General features: G+C 42.8%; 1 protein-coding gene across 2 annotated transcripts in view; it reads right to left on the bottom strand.

Moving 5' to 3' along the window:
• Positions 1-20724, bottom strand: part of zgc:113337 (uncharacterized protein LOC503741 homolog) — a 47917-nt gene that overhangs the window by 17009 nt on the left and 10184 nt on the right. For both annotated transcript variants that reach the window (XM_041211843.1, XM_041211844.1), the window contains exons 2-3: positions 4381-4716; positions 722-1057 (exon numbers count right to left, since the gene is read on the bottom strand). In XM_041211843.1, coding sequence (XP_041067777.1) covers positions 722-1057; positions 4381-4716 — 672 coding nt within the window. The remainder of the gene's footprint in view (positions 1-721; positions 1058-4380; positions 4717-20724) is intronic.

Here is a 20724-nt window from a genome sequence, read left to right as displayed (position 1 = left end):
ATCTCAGATAGACAGCAGTTCTGTGTGGTCAGCAGAGAGAAGAGGCTGCTTGACCTTGTGAGCTACTACAGCCAGATGTGCAGGGAAGATGGTCTCTAGTCAAAAAGATGCATCCTGAAGCCTTCCACAGATTCTGGGAGATTTGTTCTAGCATGGCCAGGGGGTAGAAAAATCATCACAATGGGCTTTACTGCTGCTAGTGGCACCTGGAGATGGTCATTTCAAATTACTACTGGGCGAAGCAGGGATTCGGGAACCCATTGGAATGAGCTATGGACTATTTGCTACAAGGACTAATTCTGTGAAGAGTGTAACGTGTGATAATATAAGAGGGGAATATTCCTCTCTGTAACTTAAAGTATAAGTTGCCTACAGAAAGAATAGGGTGTTTAGTCGATGGTACTTTTAGTTATTTATTACAGTAAAAGTTTTAAAATGTGCAATGTTGTCAAGTCATTCTTTCAGCTATCAACTGGAAGTTTGAATTTCTCTTTAAAAGTTATTGATCTCAATGGAGATTGTAACAGCGCTCATATCTTTAACAAGAAGTCCTCACCTGCAAAGTGGACAATAGAGTTCTGATGAAAGGTTAACAATGTGAAATATAAATGCTGTTCCCTCCCTAGCATTTTTGGTTTTCATATAACTCATTGATATTGATAATGAAGTTCACTTTCTTGCCTTCAAGCTTTATTTATATTCTTATTTGTATCAATTTTACCCTGTACTGTGAGGCAGGTCTTCCCAATGTCTTTGCTATTTCTGAATGTATAAAAGACACACTGATAACATCCTTCATCTTCAAGCTTCACTCCAGACAGTACAATAGTGGACACTTGCACCTTTGATGATATGGAAGTAGCTCGACCAATAAATGACCCAGAAAAATTCGCTTCAAGTTTTCCACTGAATGTCGCAATATTGTCCTCAGATTGACCATTCAACTTTTGCCACGTGACCTGTAGAATATCTTCTAAATGTGAAGTACAGCTGAAGGTAACATTTCCACCTAAAACTGCTGTCATATTCTCCTGCGTCTTCGCATTTATATCCTTTACTGTCAAATGGAAAATGAATACAGTAAAACATCAATTGTTCCACAAACATTTTCTGTAAAGTATTTATCTCTGAAGTACTCAGGGGTTTACAAACTACAGAGGACTTTGAATGCCAATGTGGCTTTGATAGTACTTTTATCTCTGAGTCACAGAGTTGTTGGCTCAAGTTACACTTCAGAAATTGGCTGCAAACTCTATATACTCTGACACTTGCAGTGCAGTATTGAGAGAGTACTGCACTATTGGAGGTGCCATCCTACGGCTGAGATGTTAAACATAGGCCCCATCAGCCCTCTCAGGAGAATGTAAGATATATCATATTTGATCAAGAGTGGGAGAGTTTCCCCCAGTGTTTGGTCAATATTAATACCTCAGTGAACATTAATAAAATAGATAATTTGGTCATTAATTGGTTGGCGCTGGGCCCTCAATTTTCTCTGGTCCACAGCAGCCACACCAAAGGGTTTTAAAGTGTCTGTTCAATGCTGTTACCAAGGAAAGCTTTTTACTTGGAAAAACTCAGCAGGTCTGGCAGCATCGGCGGAGAAGAAAAGAGTTGACGTTTCGAGTCCTCATGACCCTTCGACAGAACTTGAGTTCGAGTCCAAGAAAGAGTTGAAATATAAGCTGGTTTAAGGTGTGTGTGTCGGGGGGCGGAGAGATAGAGAGAGAGAGAGGTGGAGGGGGGGTGGGGTGTGGTTGTAGGGACAAACAAGCAGTGATAGAAGCAGATCATCAAAAGATGTCAACGACAATAGTACAATAGAACACATAGGTGTTAAAGTTAAAGTTGGTGATATTATCTAAACGAATGTGCTAATTAAGAATGGATGGTAGGGCACTCAAGGTATAGCTCTAGTGGGGTTTTTTTTTAAGTAATGGAAATAGGTGGGAAAAGGAAAATCTTTATAATTTATTGGAAAAAAAAGGAAGGGGGAAACAGAAAGGGGGTGGGGATGGGGGAAGGAGCTCACGACCTAAAGTTGTTGAATTCAATATTCAGTCCGGAAGGCTGTAAAGTCCCTAGTCGGAAGATGAGGTATTGTTCCTCCAGTTTGTGTTGGGCTTCACTGGAACAATGCAGCAAGCCAAGGACAGACATGTGGGCAAGAGAGCAGGGTGGAGTGTTAAAATGGCAAGCGACAGGGAGGTTTGGGTCATTCTTGCCGACAGACCGCAGGTGTTCTGCAAAGCGGTTGCCCAGTTTACGTTCGGTCTCTCCAATGTAGAGGAGACCACCTTGTTTTGGATTTCCAGCATCGCAGTTTTTTTGTTTTTATAGCTTTTTACTTTCCTGAATATGAAGTCAGGAGGGGTGGGAGTACTGATCTTCATCTGCAGTCTGGCCATTGTCCTGCCCATTGTGATGTGACTGCCGGCCCACCAGTCACATCCTGATCACACATGAGGACCTGATTCTCTTCTTCAGCTATGGCATGATAGGTTATGTTTGTTGCAGGGTTTGCTGGGCAAGAATCAATTTGTAGGCTGTGTGTTTGAAAAACTATGCACTCCATATTTCAGTTTGCATTTGGTCCCTGGTTGCTGTTTTATAATTCATCCCTAGTATTCTTGCACTTTAAACTGCAACATCTTAATTTTTAGAAGGTTGTTTGTACTATTTTTTCCCAGTTCTAGTAGCAAAAATGGAAGAGATGGACTGGATGAAAATTAGATGGTAAGTACAATCGTTTTTTTTTTTCTTTCTTGTGCTGCTCACCATTTCCTCCCCAAAGTTTGAGGGGTAATATTGGGCAGAATCTTGTTGAAATGTCAGGGGTTTTGCCTGCCAGCTGGAGAGCCAGTGAGAGGCCTGCACAGCCTCTTTTCAGAAGGCCGACTGAACCACACGTGAATCAAGCAGTAGCAAGGCCAATGGGGAGCCTTCTCCAGAATCAAGACTCTGGGGGGCGGAATTCTCACCTACAAAGAGCTGCCAGTCAATCAGATGCTGGCAGCTCTTGTGCTTAGCAGCGCCACTTGGTAGTAGGTGGCGGTGGCTGCTGAAAGGATAGGCACCAAAGTCCCAGGGTTGAGGAGTTACCCAAACCACAGGAAAATAATTGGGGGGGGGGGGGGTGCAGGGGGAGGGGGGCAGTGGTGGAAGGAGGGGGGAAGGGTGCAGAAAGGGGGGAAGGGGGGATAGAGGGTGGTGTTTCGCAGGGTGGAGGTTGTGGGGAGAAAGGTTGGCAGCAGCAAGGGTTTGGCTTTGAGTGGGCCTCTCCTTCTCAATGACCAGTTCTGGCAATGCCTTTGATTGAGGGAACACCCTTCTCCACCCCAGGAGATAACAATCTGGCCATGTGGTTATAGCTGCTGTGCACACTGCATGGCGACAGGCCTACCTACCTCTGGGTTAATACCAGCGGCGGTGGAATGAGGCCCTTAAGTGGTCATTCACTGGTAACCTAAGGGCCTTAATTGACAGCTGAACAGGAAGGCCTTCTCATCCAGAACTTCATTATGGCAGAGGTGGGAAGGTGGCGGAGCTCAGGTATGTCATCAACCCAACTAATTGAATGCACTTTCCACCTGCATGCTTGTCACCAGAGAAAGAGCAGAAGATTCCGCCTATTGGCGCTACACTTTGGAAATTTAGCTGCTGTTTGTTAACTTTGTTAGTGAGCTATGACAGAAATATATGACAGTATTCTATTGCTTTTAAAAATCAGTTTTAAACATGCTCTGCTATGCCCTCTGGGACATAACTCAGCAACAGCCCACCTGTGGTCTGCTTAAACTGATGAGCAGTAAAGTGTCAAAAACTTTTGATTCAATGCTCAGCTGTACACTTTACTCCATGGCAAAACAGACATCTCAAATTCCAATCAATGAATCATTACAATTAAGTTGGAACCAAAAAATTCACTTAAGTGCAATTTTCAATACAAATAGACAATGTATAGAACCTTCCAAGGCGTAAAATGTAGTTTAAATGTTGTGCTTTAAAGTAATGCAAGGTAAAGATAAGATAGGCTATTTATCTCAAATAGGAAGCACAGATTTCACAAGTATCTTGCAAGATTCCTCTGTCAACATGAAATAGTGGATTTGTGGGACAGACTCCCAGAGAAGCTATTAATTCAAAGCCAAAGATACAGTTAAAAGAAACTGGGTCAAATAGCCGTTGAGGAAGAGTTGTAGAGGTAGTAATAGATCTGTTTAATTCATTTGAGAATTTGAAAGAAAGTACAGGGATCTTGGGTAAGAAACCCACGATTAAAGTAGCCATATACGGACAATGGAAGGAGATGGATTGATGAGATGAACAGCCGTTTTTGGTTTCAAACTTTTTTTATATTCTTATTTGTATCAGTCTTACCATCTACAGTGAGGCAGGTCTTCCCAATGTTTTGGCCATTTATAAATGTATGGAAGATACACTGATAACATCCTTCATCTTCAAGCTTCACTCCAAACAGTACAATAGTGGACACTTGCATCTTTGATGGCATGAAATCAGCTCTACCACTAAATGACCCAAGTATATTGGGCCCAAATATTTCACTAAATGTAGCGATATTGTCCTCAGATTGACCATTTAACTTTTGCCACGTGACCTGTAGAATATCTTCTAAATGTGAAGTACAGCTGAAGGTAACATTTCCACCTAATACTGCTGTCATATTCTCCTGCGTCTCCACATTCAGAAGTTTTCCTGTGAAATAGAAAAATATAGTAAAACACATCACTTGTTCCACAAACATCATCTGTGATGTATTCGGCTCTAAGGTGTTCAGAGATATTCTTAAGGTATAAGGTATTACAGTGGACTATTCTGTCAGCCGTGGCTCAGTGGTAGCACTCTCACATCTGAGTCAGAAAGTTCTGGGTTCAAGTCGCACTCCAGAGACTTGACTGCAAAATCTAGATTGACACTGCCAGTGCGGACCTTTGGAAGTGCTGTCTTTCAGATGAGAAACTAAACATCTGTCAGGTGAATGTAAGGAATACCACAAAGAGCAGGGAAGTTATCCCCAGTGCCCTGGACAATATTGATCCCTTAAACAATATCATTAAAGCAGATTATCTAGCCATTATCACATTAGTGTTTGTGAGACCTTTCTGTGCACAATTTGGCAGCTGCATTTCCTACTTATATTCAAATGCATTTCTAACTGGCTGTAAAGCACTTTGAGAAATTCTGAAATACTGAATCAACTGATGCTAATGATAACATTATTACATTATATTCAACTCACAAGGAATTAAATCTAAACAATCTCTACTTCTTGAAACATGATTTGATTCAGAAGAATCAGCTGGAGAATTTTTGCTTCATGTACACTTATTCAGCTTGACAAAATTGGGAGCAGTGGTTATTTCATTGTCAATCATAACTGATATGTCAGAAATAGTTTAATTCAAGTGAGCACACCTTAAGTTCTTATCTGAACAGCTGTGTAAGAACCACATACAAGATTTCCAATTCATGGTAGCAGCCTTGATTGTCAATCTGGGCAATTCCCAAGCACAAGCAGCATGAGGTCCCTGCCTAATTGGGACTCAGGGGCTGGGATTATCCTTCCAGCACCAGTATTTTAGCGGAACAGGACTTCCGCTTGACCCGGTTTCGCAGTCTGGGGTTCAAGCCATATGCACAGCATGCTTCTGGCAGGATTCTCTCCACTAATAGGGAGCCTGCCATTGAAATTCCAGCAGTTATGCAGAAGAAGAGGTAGCTGGGCAGTTACTGGACCAGAAATGCCTTGAAGGTGGGAAGATACGTAACAAGGGCTGGAATAAAGTTGTTAATATTTGGATGTATTGCCACTTCCTTTTCTCAAATACTTTTAGAACTAATAAATTAACGTGCTTGAGGAAAATAATTTTCCTTTCAACATTGTTATGATTTTTTTCCCCTGGATTTCTCCCAGCAACATTGTGGGGATTAATCTTTAATTCCTGGAGACTGCAGGTCAACCCTGGATGGTTGGCAACTGCAGACTGGAATGCAGGCATTCTGGAGGGTGGTGCAACGACCTCCCATTGCAGCAGGTAACTGGCGTTTTCTCAGCAATTTGTCCAACTCTTCACGCAGACTCTATTCCTGCAATTCTAGATGACTACTCATTCTTTCTTCCCTCTGTTCTTTCAGACACCACACCTTATCTGTCAGGACTTCTCTCCCACAATTTCTTCATCATATTATTTTCATGGTCATATCATACTTGAAACATAATTACTGCACTTACCTGTGTTTACACATATTCAGAGGCATGTGTTTGCACATCATGAAAGAATGAACCAAATATTAAAGCAACAGTCCTGACTAAAATGAACAAACCAGCAATTTTGTGTATATTTTTGTGCAAAGACTATGGGCAACATGGTGACTTTGAAGTGAAACTCCACTGAAGCACAAGATAGAAAATTATTGGGATTTATCATTCAACTATAATAATACAAAAAGTCAGCTCCATATATTGATCAAGTTTTGTTTAAAAAATAGCCCATTAGTTAAATGCAAATTCTAAGACATTTTTGATATTTTGTGTATTTCTGTTATGCATTAAGACATTTTTAATATGTCTTGTATTTCTGTTTGTGAGTAAAATGTTACCGGTTGTGGTGTGGACCAGCATGCAGAGCTTAACACCGGATGGGGGGAGTATGGAGTGCGGAGGACTTTGGGAAAAAGGGAGAGGAATTCTGACCAAAGACATCACTGCTGAGGCTCATATTGAACTTTTTAAAAATAAAGACAGTTTCAGCTAAACAGACAGATGCACACAGACATGTCAGCACTTGTCACTGGGGTGGTGGCTCACCGCCAGGCACCCTGCCTACAACAGATCTCAAATTTTGCAAGAATGGAGAATGCAAAGGAAGCTTTAAGTTTTAATGTGTTATTTGGCACTTTGAGTTCACATTTCTAGGTTGCGTGGAAATGTGGAAGTGTGGATGTGATTGCTGAGTGTGTCTGTCAATCACTAATGTGTCAGCAGAGATTGCTGTTTGAGGTTTTAACAATCTGTAAAGACAAAGCACTAATTGCCCTGTTCTTTTATATGGAAGCAGGATTCCTTTTGTTTTAGACTAAATGGGCAGAATTTTTCCGTCGGCAAGCTGACGCAGGATGACATCGGGCGGAACCCCTGACATCATCCCGCCCTATTTAAATATTCATGAAGGCAGACGGACAGCGCGATCAGCTGTCCACCCACCGACCTGTCAACGGCCAACTGAGGCCATTGACAAGATCATTAAGCCAATTAAAGGACCTGCCCGTCCAACCTTAAGGTTGGCGGGCAGGCCAGGAGCGCGGGCTTCTGAAAAAAAACATGAAACCTCATCCACTGGCGGGATGAGGTTTCATGTCTGTTTTAAAAAAGTTTAATAAAGTTTTTGTGATATTTATTAACATGTCCCATCTCGTGTGACATTGTCACAGCACTTAGTCTCAGGGAGATGTGTGCTCTTTCGTGCGCACTCTGACAGTTGGGGAAGCCCTCCCCCTCCACACAGGAAGCGCATAGCCCTTTCCGTTGGGTGGCCCACTGGGTGGGCCTTAAGTGGACCGCCCACTTAAAATGGTGACAGGGTCCGTTTTGGTGGCGGCGATCGGCTGCCCGCCCACTGCCAAGCCAGTGGGGCCTGCTTGCCCATCAAGGACAAAATTCTGCCCAATATGTTAAGTTTTTTTTTAGCAATTAACTTTTTTTTGAGATTTTAATTTCGGCAGTTTAAGACAAGACACGTATCTGGCTTTATTTGAAACACATGCTATTTTTCTCTGCTTGTATGTGGAATAAATGTAATTTGTTTCCTTGGCTAGAATATTGCACTTGGCGGGTAGGCTCGGTGGGGGCAGTCGGGAAGCTGACCGCCACCTGTGATCGGCATCGCACCGCGATTTCATGCTGGTGGGCCAATTAAGGCCCGCCCAGCATGAAATGTGAGCGGCAGTGCTCAGCGTGCCTGTGTTGGAGGTGGACAGGGGTGTTGGGGTGGGGGGGGTAGAGGGCAAGTATGAACTTGTGCATGCGTGCAAAATTGCGCTGCATAATCTCCCTGAGGCATTGAAGCTGCCTCAGGGAGATGAAGAGATATATTTAAAAAATAGCAAAAATTAAAATGTTATAAAACATGTCCCCTCATGTGACCTGTCACATGAGCAGGGACATGTTATTAATGAAAAATTAAAGTTATTATTTTATTTTTATTTGCTTTTTGAAACTTCATCCTACCCGTGGATGAGGTTTCCAAAAAATGCAAAGGCCACTTGGCCTTTTCGCCTGCCTGCCAACCATTAGGTTTGACGGGCAGCGGAAAATTTGCATTCATTGATTACTTAATGGCCTTAACAGGCCTTTAACTGTTGGCAGGCATGCTGCCGGCTCTGGCGTGAACCCGCTGACTGAACTATTGCATGACTGCGTGTTGACATCGGCATGCTTGGCCAACATCAATGCGTGTCATTTCATGCTCGAGTGAAGCAAAAAACTCTGCCCCTTGTGTGAATGATGTTTGTGTGCTTCAACCTTTGATGACTGTAATGATGATGTACTGGACAGGTTTCTACTTGAAACAGAAAACTTTATTACAGAGAGCTATTTCAGAAGCTACAGGATCCATGACTAGAAAACCACAACCCTCGCCACCCGGATTACCCGCGCCTCGGGCTCATTCGTCAAGAACGAACACTTAACTCCTAATAGGCAGTAGGAAAAGCTATACCTTCAATCACTACATTTCCTCCCCTTTAGTTTTTTTGCATTTCCTATTTACAAAGAACATTTTAATCCACAACATATACATATATACAGGTCAGATGATTAAAGATTAAGTCTCTGAGGTGTTTTCTTATTTAGTTAGAGCTGTGTAGCTCTACTGCTTCAGGTTCTCCCACTGGATCAACATGATCAGGAACTGCAATATCAGATACATCATTAGAAAGGGGCAGTTCAAAGTTAGGCAGAGATATCTACAGAGATACCAGGTATGTCTACTCTAGGTTGATCTGTCACCACAGGGGTTAATGGTTTGACGTTAATCACAGGTGGAATAGCTGGATGTTGGAATGTCTCTATGCTCCTAAGATGATCCACATGTTTTTGAACAATTCAGTCTTCCACTTCCGACTGGAAGGACAAGGGACCAGTTTCTGAGACAATTATACCAGGAAACTAACAAGGTCCATTTCCAAAGTTCTGCATGAAAACTGTGTCTCCTACAGTAAATCTATGAATATCATGATTCAATTTTTGATTACTCTGATTCTTCTCTACCTTCCCCTCTCAGTTTGGAAGCACCAGACTTAACCTTGTACATAGGCAGCATTTCATCAATAATTCAGATGGGTGTTGATCCCATAGTTGAATGAGGAGTCGTACGATAATTGAGAAGAAAGCAGGAAAGTCGAGTTTCTAGAGTACCTTGGGATAACTTCTTCATTCCTGAATTGGAAGTTTGCACAGCTCTTTCAGCTAACCCATTTGATGAGGGATGCAGTTTTAATATGTTTGATTCCATTTAATTTCATGAATCTCTGAAATTCTGTACTAGTGAAGACAGTACCATTATCTGAAACAATTACTTCTGGTAGGTCATACATACTAAAACACTGACACTGCTTTTCAACAGTTGCACTCGATGTCGGTGATCTAACTTCGTACACATCCATCCACAGGGAATGCACATCTATGATCAATAGAAACATGGTACCTAAGAATGGACCTACATAAACAATATGTAGTCTACCCCAGGGTCGACCAGGCCACTCCCATGGATGCAGTGGAGGTGAAACAGGCAACTACTGTTGTTGCTGACACTGGAGACCATGCTTGACCATGCTTTCAATGTCACTGTCTATGCCTGGCCACCAGAGCTTTGCGCAAGCATTTTCATCTTCGATATGCCTGGGTGTGCACTGCGAAGCTCTGTCAAGAGTGGTCCTCTTCCTTGTGAAGGGACGACGACTCTTGATCCCCACAACAATATTCCATCTTGACAACGTAACTCTGTGTCACGGGTATCTCTTCAGACACTGGTGAATTCAACCACCCTTGCAATACAAGGTCTCGGACTTACAAAAAAAATTGGATCTCTGTTCGTTCAATTCCTTATTTGCTTTGCATATGCAGGCAAAGAATCCAAGAAATTCAGCACAAGTACAACTTTCTTGGGGCACTGGAGCATGTATAATGCTATCTGGTAACAGGAGACTACTGAGAGCATCCATATTTTAAAAATACGCAGACAAAATCAAAGCCCAATGTTGAATTCTTGCTGATGTTATTGGTGAAATAGCTTTATCCTCACTGAATAAACCCATTAATGATTTATGGTCCAACACAATACTGAAATGTCGGCCATGCAGATACTGGTGGAATTTCTTCACTCCAAATATTACTGATAAATCTTCCTTTTCTAGTTGTGGATAACCTTTCTCAGCTGCAGAGAGGGATCTGGAGAGATAGCCAATTGGCCTTTCAGAACCGTCTTCCATCCTGTGTGATAAAACAGCTCCCACACTATAAGAAGTTGCAACACAGGTTAATATTAATTATTTTGATGGGTCATAATGTACCAGTAGACATGATGAATGTAATAGCTTCTTAACTTTCACTAAGGTTTCTTCTTGTTGCAAATTCCATGACCAACAATGATTCTTTTTTAATAACAAGTGTAATGGTGTTAACACTGTTGACAAGTTTGGCAAGAAATTACTATAATAATTAATCATGCCCAAAAAAGACATGAGTTCAATTGCACTGGACGGAGATGGCACCTCTTTAATTGCCCTAACTTTTTCCTCTGCTAGAGACAACCCCATGGCGTCCAGCCAGGGGACCCAAGTAAGTGACTTCTGGTGCTTGGAATGTACATTTCTCTTTCTTTAATTGTACACCGGCTTCCAATTAAGAATCTTCTTAAAACCTTTTCCAGGTTGGCCAAACATTTGGCTTCCGCATTAATCCTGTGATCAGAACATCATCTTAGGTACACTACTACTCGGGGAAGTCCTTGCAATAGGCTTTCCATGGTCATTTGGAAGATTACAAATAGGTGATACTCCAAAGTGTAGGTGAGTATATTGATACAGGCCCTTGTGTGTGTTGATGATTACATACCCTCTAGATACGCTATCCAGCTTGAGCTGTTGGTATGCTTGACTCATGTCCAGTTTGGTATAAGATGTGCCTCTAGCTAGTTTTGCATACAAGTTGTCTATCCTCGGGATAGGATATTTATCTAATTTAGCTGTTTTGTTCATGGTCAATTTGTAGTCCCCATAAATGCGAAGAGTTTGATCATGTTTCTTCACAGGGACAATGGGCACTGCCCATTCCGAAAATCGGACGGGTTGATTATGCCTAGCTTCTCTAAGTGACACAATTTTGCATCCACCTTCTCATTTAGGGCATAAGGCACAGGTCTGGCCCTAAAGAAATGGGATGTCGCCTCTGAATCTACATATATTTTTGCTTGCAAGCCTTTTAACTTTCCCAATTTGTCACGAGATATACTGTCGTATTTCCTTAACAGTTCAGGAATTCTCCTGTTCTCACATGAAATATTTCTGACCAGTTGAGCTTAATTTTTTGTAACCGGTTTTGGCCCAGAAGTCTAGGTTCTTCATCTGTCACTATGACCACTGGATGCTGGGCTGTCGGTTGCCTTTAGGACACAGGTACTGTGGCGATGCCCTTTACCTGTATGGACTCTCCAGTGTATGTCTTCAATTGACCCATGCTTTGCTCCAGATTCAGTGGCTCAGTACCTTCATACAGGTATTTAAATGTGTGCTCTCCCACCACTGTGGTTGATACTCCCATATCTACCTCCATTACTAGCGGCTTCCCATTCATTTGATCTGTGACGGTTACAGGTTCAGTTTTTACTACTTTGATATTGGACAAGGAATAGGTATCAGTATCGGCAGCTTCGGGTTCTGTTAGATTATTCACTTCAATCATTTTGGTCTGCTGCCTTAAGGGCTGTCTTGATTTCGCCCTGCATTGCTTTATTGCTGATGCCCAGTTTGGGTTCCGTCAGGGCCACTCAGCTCCTGACCTCATTACAGTCTTGGTTCAAACATGAACAAAAGAGCTTCGGGTGAGGTGAGAGTAACTGCCCTTGACATCAAAGCAGCATTTGACTGGGTGTGGCATCAAAGAGCCCTAGCAAAACTGGAGTCAATGAGAATCGGGGGAAAACTCTCCACTTGTTGGAGTCATACCTAGCACAAGGGCAGATGGTTGTGGTTCTTGGATGTCAGTCATCTCAGCTCCAAGACATCACTGCAGGAGTTCCTCAGGGTGGTGTCCTAGGCCCAACCATCTTCAGCTGCTACAGCAATGACCTTCCTTCCATCATAAGGTCAGAAGTGGGGATGTTCACTGATGATTGCACAATGTACAGCACCATTCATGATTCCTCAGATACTGAAGCAGTCCATGTCCAAAGTCAACAAGAACTGGACAATATCCAGGCTTGGGCTGACATGCAGCAAGGAACATTCACACCATACAAGTGTCAGGCAATGATCATCTCCAACAAGTGAGAATCCAACCATCACCCTTTGATATTCAATGGTATTACCATCACTGAATCCCCCACTATCAACATCCTGGGAGTTACCATTGACCAGAAACTGAACTGGACTAGCCATATAAATACTATGGCTACAAGAGCAGGTTAGAGGCTAGGAATCGTGTGACGAGTAACTCGCCTCCTGATTCCCCAAAGCTTGTCCACCATCTACAAGGCACAAGTCAGGAGTGTGATGGAATACTCCCCACTTGCCTGGATGAGTGCAGCTCCTACAACACTGAAGATGATGGACACCATCCAGGACAAAGCAGTCTGCTTGATAGCCACCACATCCACAAACATTTACTCCCTCCACCACCGATGAACAGTAGCAGCAGCGTGTACCATTGACAAGATGCACTGCAGGAATTCACCAAGGCTCCTTAGACAGCACCTTCCAAACCCAAGGCCGCTACCACCTAGAAGGACAAGGGCAGCAGATAGATGGGAACACCACCACCTGGAAGTTCCCCTCCAAGTCACTCAACATCCTGACTTGGAAATATATTGCCGTGCCTTCACTGTTGCTGGGTCAAAACCCTGGAACTCCCTTCCTAACAGCACTGTGGGTGTACCTACACCGCATGGACTGCAGCGGTTCAAGAAGGCAGCTCATCACCACCTTCTCAAGGACAACTAGGGATGGGCAATAAATGCTGGGCCAACCAATGAAGCCCACATCCCGTGAATGAATTTTTAAAAAAATTACGTGCCCTTTCTTATGGCAGTAATGGAGTTCTGCCTCCTTGCATCTGCAGGTGTCCAGTACGTGGTTACCCCCACATCTATAACAAATTAACTTGAAAGTCACTGCTGAAATGCTTCCACTAGGCCTTTCAGTTTTTCCAGCAGCAGAGACTGTCTCTTGCTTTGCTGCTGTGTCTCTGATTTTTGCACCACACCTGGTGGTAGATTCCCACTGTCATGAAGCTACTAATGTAACAATATTTTGGAAAATATTTTTCTTTTAAAATAGAGGTTTAGTCTGCTGGTGTGTCTTAATTAGGTTAGAGTCAGCTAGTCTGGGTGATTTGATATGCACTAGTTTGAGATGTAAACAGAGAAATAGAGTGCATTTGCATTTTTTGAATAGAGCATTCAAGGAGGGTGTAAACTTGATGCCTTTCCAGCAGCTACCAAGCAATATGTTTATAATACTAATAAAATTGGTTCATTGAATGGGGTTTCATTGTTAAAAGGTAAAATTCAAAGAGACTTGTGAGACAATGAGAATTTGAATTTAATCAGTGGTGGTAGGTATAACTTCAGTAGTTTTCGGGTGTACAGGGCAGAGACAATGTAAGATCAAAAGGCAGCTGCAAGCCTCCAACTGGCTCCACAGTGAAAAAAACCTCATTTTGAATTCTTAAGGTGAAAATGCTTTGCCTGGTGTCTGGTTAAGTCTATGGATTGCTGCTGCCTTACTGGAGATTAGTCTGGGAATTTGTTAAAAGTTATGATAGTAGTAATTTGTAGCCATGTGTATATATATTTTAACTTGTGTAAATTAATAAAATGTTTTAATTAGTTTAATGTAAAGCCTCGAGAACTGATGGTCTAATTCCTGAATTTAGAGTCGCATCTCAAACATAACACTTAAAATTATAGGTTATGACAGTTATTTGAAGTTTCCCCCTGGGAATTTTAAATAACTCCGCTTTACCAACTGGATCGGTCATAACACCACCCTAACTGAAGAATGGTGCCATGTTGCACATTCTGTAAAGCCTGTGGGTCTCTCGCAGCACTTTCCGTTGCTAGTGCTATTTCCATTGCGCGCTTCAAATTGATGTTAACTTCTGTGAGTAAACAACACTTAATGGCATCATTGTGAATGTCAAAAACTAACTGGTCCTGCAACATATCATTGAGCCTCCGAAGTCGCTGTGCTCCGTCAACTGTTTCAACTTTGCTATATAGGTTATGATGGGCTCTCCCGGGGCCCTTATTCTAGAGTTAAACCTCTGCATTATACCGATGGCTTCAGCTGAAAATGTATCTTCACGAGGTCTACCCATTTGTTAAAAGATTTAGAATTGGGTCCTTTTGCGGCCATAAGACTGAGGATGAGGTTATATGTTTTACTACCACAGACACTCAAAAGAATTGTTTTCTGCTGCTCCTCAGTAGTAATTTCATTTGCCAGAAAGAAAAACCAAGATGCTCTACATACTGGCTCTAGTCTTTCATAGACATGTCTTAAGGGTCGATTCTGCCAAATAGTGGAATGGCTGGTTAGCATAATTTTATTTATTTTTTCTTAAGAACTGAGGTACTCACATCCACAAGGTGAGGTGCAGTGTCTGAGCTATTTTACCCTCATTGCCAAATGTAATGACTTGACAGAGAGGACAGATTTCTACTTGAAATCGATAACTTTACGACAGAGAACTCTTTCAGAAGATACAAGCTTGAATCAGGCCCATGATTAGAAAGCCACGGTCTCCAGATTATCCGCATTTAGGGCTCATTCGTCAAGAAAATTCATGTGACCCCTAATAGGCAGTAGGAAAAGCTATACCTTCAATTACTACAGCGATTCTATTCCCCAAATTGTGGTAGTAGTTTCAGTTTCAAGTTTGAAAGCTGACAAAAGGGAAGAGTAATTAATAAAGTAAATTTATCAAGTTATGAACCTGGAGTCATGATTAATGGCTAGAATCATGGGGCAGAATTTTGCCCTTAGTGGCATGCGGGTGGACAGCTGACCCCCGCCGCTGAAACAGAGCACACTGCTCCCTGAGATGAAGTGCTGTCTCAGGGAGATCAGTGACAGTCTGAAAAACTTGAAAATAGAAAAATAAAAATATTATTAACATTTCCCCCTCATATGACAATGTCACATGAGATGGGACATGTTAATAAAAACGACATAAACTTGATTAAACTTTTTAAAAATGGACATGAAACTTCATCCTGCTGGGGCTCCTGGCCTGCCCGCCAGCCTAAAGCTGGGACGGGCAGGTCTTTAATAATCTCAGTTAGCCTGGCAGACAGCTGATTTTGCTGTCCACCCGCCTTCCTAAAAATTTAAAGGGACTGGGATGACGTCGGGAGGAACCCCCGACGTCATCTTGTGTAATTTTCCAGTCGGCGAGTGGGCCCCGCCCCCAAATCGCCGACAGGAAAATTCTGACCATGATTCCAGGTTACTTTGATAAGTGTGCGCAAATTCTAATCTGGATATGAAATTACACATGTAAAAATGGAGTAGTTTTTAAATGTTTGATAGGGCAAATTGGAATCAGGATTAGAGACCTTTTACAAACATTAAAAGGTTCTTTTTTGCTGCAGGAGCCATTGGAGTTCTTCCTCTAAAATAAATCGGGAAAGGAATATGTAAAAATTTAAAATACCTTTCTTTGTCCAGAAGGAAACAGCTTGAACTGGTTTGTGTTCATGGGATGCATTTATTTCCTGTTTTTAAAAATAAACTTGGGAGGAAAAAAGAAGAGCTTGGAATTTTGAAACAATTGGAAGAGTGATTTAAAATATTGAGCAGAACATCCTGAAATCTGAAGGAGTTGTAGGAAAAAGTATATCACAAGAGATCGAAACCAAAAAAAGTCTAAAGGGAGAGATTCAGGTAATTTTCTTTGTTTAGAATAAAAACCCAGTTCAAACTCTAGCCACAGAGTATGGCAATGTTTTTGTTCTCTTTTTAAGAAGTGGGGGTTGATGAAAACAGCGCTAGTCCATATGAGGGCTTTTTTCCTGCCCTCTGTCAAACCAGCAGGAATGGTGCAGAGGTGACCAGGTGATAGTTTAAAACTGTGAGGGTATGTGTGTTTGAATGCCTTTACAAAGGACCCTATAGCACAGTGGACATGGCTAGCCCTATGGTGTACAGTTGCCCAAGTAGGCAAAATGGTTCCACGTTAACCAGATTAAGTTAGCAACGTTCAAACCAAGGCACCTCACTGACCAGAAACTGTTATGTGCATGATGGGTCAAATCATACCAATAGTGTGCAATTGTAGGGAGCCCCCACAAGTGTCATAACAGGGTGATTTTGATAACGGCGGTGACAGTGTAAATGATGCAAATGCAAACCCACTACTGCCTGTGAGATTCCAGCAGCAGCTATTATGATCTTTGAACGGAATTAGACCCTGAGTGCTTCTGGTTGCCATCTCCATTCTAGTACCCCCAGAGGGAAGAATGGGAAGTACAAAGAAAATCAGCAAGGAAGCTCGAATATGTGGAGGAGGGGAAGGACATCGAACCACAACAATATATGGCCGTTGTGATCCAAAGGGAATATTACAAACACCCAGTCGCGACATCCCATGGTGCATGATTATTCGGCTCCAGTTGCTCCCCTGTTGCACATGTGACGATCCTAAGCCCATCAATCTGAGACTCATTAGCCTTCAGGGGGAGATCTCTGTAAATTCCCTACGTCACTGGCAAGTGGGACCCTTGTTGCTTAAGGCCACAGCAACCAGTGAGGGGAACGTGCCGGCACAACAAGCATTGAAGAGAGGGGACCGAGTCAGATTTGAAACCCACAACTCCCGGTCCGTTGGGCAAAAATTATATTTCTCGACTGGAGGAAAAGGGGAAGGGAGACTCCCAAATGACAGTCACGAGTGTTGTGGGTAGGAGGGCAATATTAAATACTTGCTCTAAAAAGACAGTTGTGAGTCGAACTGATGTAGATGAGGAATGGGGAAAACTGTTTTGTACACAGTGCTCCCCATGTACAAAAGAGAGGTGTAGGCCTGAGATAATATTCTGGGGAGGGGAAAATGCCCCCAAGGCTGCAAATAATAAGAGTCAGAGATATGGAGACTACTGGATTATCAAAGGGTGGGTATTCTTGGCGACACCAATAAGACATTTTGTTGGAAGCAATTCGCAGTTGAAGGGGTAGGCATCTATGTGTGTGAGGAACTGTGCTGCTCAAGTAGCATGATGAGCACAGTGTGGGGCATCCAGGTGACAGTGCCTAGGAAGACTTTCCTCACACAAGTAGTAATGTGAGATGCCCCAAACATACCCCAGGGCCAAAGAATGGACTGGTTGTTATACCCACACGAATGGTAAAATATCACATATGCACCATGAGGTAGTGCCAGTGATGATGAATTCAGTGGATATGGGACTACCCCCCAGGCATAAACATAAAACCTGAGCATTATACAATTGAATGCTGCACCCAGTTTTGAGGGAATTCTGGGAACGAACCAGCATTGCAATTGATGAGGATAAGTGCGCTAGTCTGTATGAGGGTTCATGGAATCAAACAAAATCTCACTCGTGGGCAGGTATAACGTAGCTTGATTAACGATATTTAATGAACCATATTTAACACCGGGACACAACCTGTAAATAGTTTTTGATTCAGCTACTTTAGGCAAAGTGGTAATTAGAAATAGGTTAGAAGTAGGTTAAAGGAAAATATTAAATTGGATAAATAATGTGGAACAGAATGAATTAGATGAAGAACAAATTATGACCATGCATTTGCAAGATGCAGTGGTGGGAATTGGAAAGGCATGACTACCGCATGAATGAAATTCTAAGGAAGGATAAAAATGCCTCTGTGGAAACTGCTGAAAATTATGTTTGCACAACATCTGGTTCTTAGTTAGTGGAACAGGCCCATGAAAACCTCCAAAGGGTTGTAAAAGGGAAATTGCCTTTCCAGGTCACTGATAAACATCTTAGGGCTGTTTCCACTTACCAAGTTACCACTGATATTTGTATACCCAGGTATACCCAGTGAAATGTGATTTTTTATTATTCATTCATGGGATGTGGGCGCACTGGCTGGGCTAGCATTTATTGCCCATCCCTAATTGCCCTTCAGAAGGTGGTGGTGAGCTGCCTTCTTGAAACATTGTAGTCCACAGTGCTTTTAGGGAGGAAATTCCAGGATTTTTACCCAGTGACAGTGAAGGCATAGCAATATATTTCCAATTCAGGATGGTGAGTGGCTTGGAGGGGAACTTCCAGGTAGTGGTATTCCCATACATATGCTGCCCTCGTCCTTCAAGATGGTAGCGGTCGTGGGTTTGGCTGTCTAAAGAACCTTATTGAGTTCTTGCAGTGCATCTTGTAGATAGTACACACTGCTACCACTGTGCATCAGGAAACAACAACGGCATTTTCAGCCCTGTCGATCCTGTAAAGTCCTCCTTACTAACATCTGGAGGCTAGTGCCAAAATTGGGAGAGCTGTCTCACAGACTAGTCAAGCAACAGCCTGACACAGTCATACTCCCGGAATCATATCTTACAAACAATGTCCCAGACACCATCATCACCATCCCTGGGTATGTCCTGTCCCACCAGCAGGTCAGAGGTGGCAGCACAGCAGTATACAGTCGGGAGGAAGTTGCCCTGGGAGTCCTCAACATCAACTCTGGAACCAACGAAGTCTCATGGCATCAAGTCAAACATGAACAAGGAAACCTCCTGCTGATTACCACGTACTGCTCTCCCTCAGCTGAAGAATCAGTGCTCCTCCATGTTGAACACCACTTGGAGGAAGCACTGATGGTGGCAAGGGTGCAGAATGTACTCTGGGTGGGGGACTTCAATGTCCACCACCAAGAGTGGCCCGAGAGCATCAGTACTGATCGAGCCCTAACTAACATAGCTGCTAGACTGGGTCTGCAGCAGGTGGTGAGGGAAGCAACAAGAGGAAAAGCATATTTGACCTCATCCTCATCAACCTGCCTGCCACAGATGCATCTGTCCATGACAGTATCGGTAGGAGTGACCACCGCACAGTCCTTGTGGAGATCAAATCCTACCTTCCCATTGAGGATACCCTCCATTGTGTTGTGTGGCACTACCACTGTGCAAAATGGGATAGATTTTGAACAGATCGAGAAACTTAAAATTGGGCAACCATGAGGCACTGCGGGCCATCAACAGCAGCATAAATATACTTGTCAAAAAATGACAGCTTTCTATGAGAAAAAAACAAAATTAAATAACTTTGATTACCACTGCATTGATTATGAGAAAGCATTGAAGCAGTTCAATTTTTGTTTTGTTTTGTTACTTATTTGAAGACTTCTTGTGATAAGAGGGACACCCACATTTTGAAGAATTCTTTGGGAAAAACCCAGCTTCATAAGCAAGATGATGTCACATACTCACACAAAAAAATAAAAGTCCTAATATTGTTCACGCACCAGTGTACCCGCTGTTTAGATATCACTATGAAGATTTAAATTGTCAACACTTAGAGGGCCTTAGGTCAGAACAATTGTTTCCTTACAAAGAATATTCACCCTTTGTTTTGAACATTATTTGTGGACATCTGTCAATTAAACAGAGAGAATTCAAGAGAACAAATTTTAAAAAAATCACTGATAAAGAGATTCAAGAATTTCAAGCACAAATGTATAAACATCATACTCTGATGTTGACACATTTGGCCATTAGAGACCTTACTGACTCCAATATCATAACATCCTTTTCCCATTTGGAACATCTGAGAATTCTTTCGAATCAAGAGGGGCTTGTTGTGGAATTCACTTAGTCTATAAAAGGGTTAAAAATTTAACTCAAAAAAAATACAGCTAAAAGTCTTCTGTGAGAAATACACATTACTTTCACAGAAACAGAGGCCAGAATTTTGCCCTTGATGGGCAGGCGGGCAGCTGATTGCCGCCGCCAAAATGGGCCACGCCGCTATTTTCCAAGGGCAGGCCAATTAAGGGGAACTGGCAGTCTGTAAAAAGAGTGGCCAGGCAGCCTGCTTGAGGCATGCACCATGGCCACTCATGGACAGAGGGAGGGAGGACTGAGTGGAGGACAGCATGAGCAGGGGAAGGGGGTCAGGCTGCAGGAGAGGCCAGCGGGGGGGCCACTGTGCCCCTTGCTTCTCCAATGCATGCCTTGCTGTCCTCCTCCAAGAGGTTTCCAGCTGTCGGGATGTATTATATCCGGATGATGGGAGGAGGAGTGCTCCCCATGTCACCAGGCAGGCATGGGAGGAGGTTGGTGACGCTGTTAGTGCCCATGACGATGTGAAGCACACAGGAACACAGTGCCGCAAGCGCTTCAATGATTTGCTGTGCTCTAGAAGGGTGAGTACCATGTCAGCCTTGGACATTTGACCAAGCTGGTAGCCTTAGCCTTTGAGCCCACACTACCGCGCGCCCCCC

The sequence above is a fragment of the Carcharodon carcharias genome, chromosome 18, assembly GCF_017639515.1.
Source record: "Carcharodon carcharias isolate sCarCar2 chromosome 18, sCarCar2.pri, whole genome shotgun sequence".
Lineage (NCBI taxonomy): Eukaryota > Metazoa > Chordata > Chondrichthyes > Lamniformes > Lamnidae > Carcharodon > Carcharodon carcharias.
Note: the sequence above shows the minus strand (reverse complement) of the source record. Positions and strands in the feature narration are given on the sequence as shown.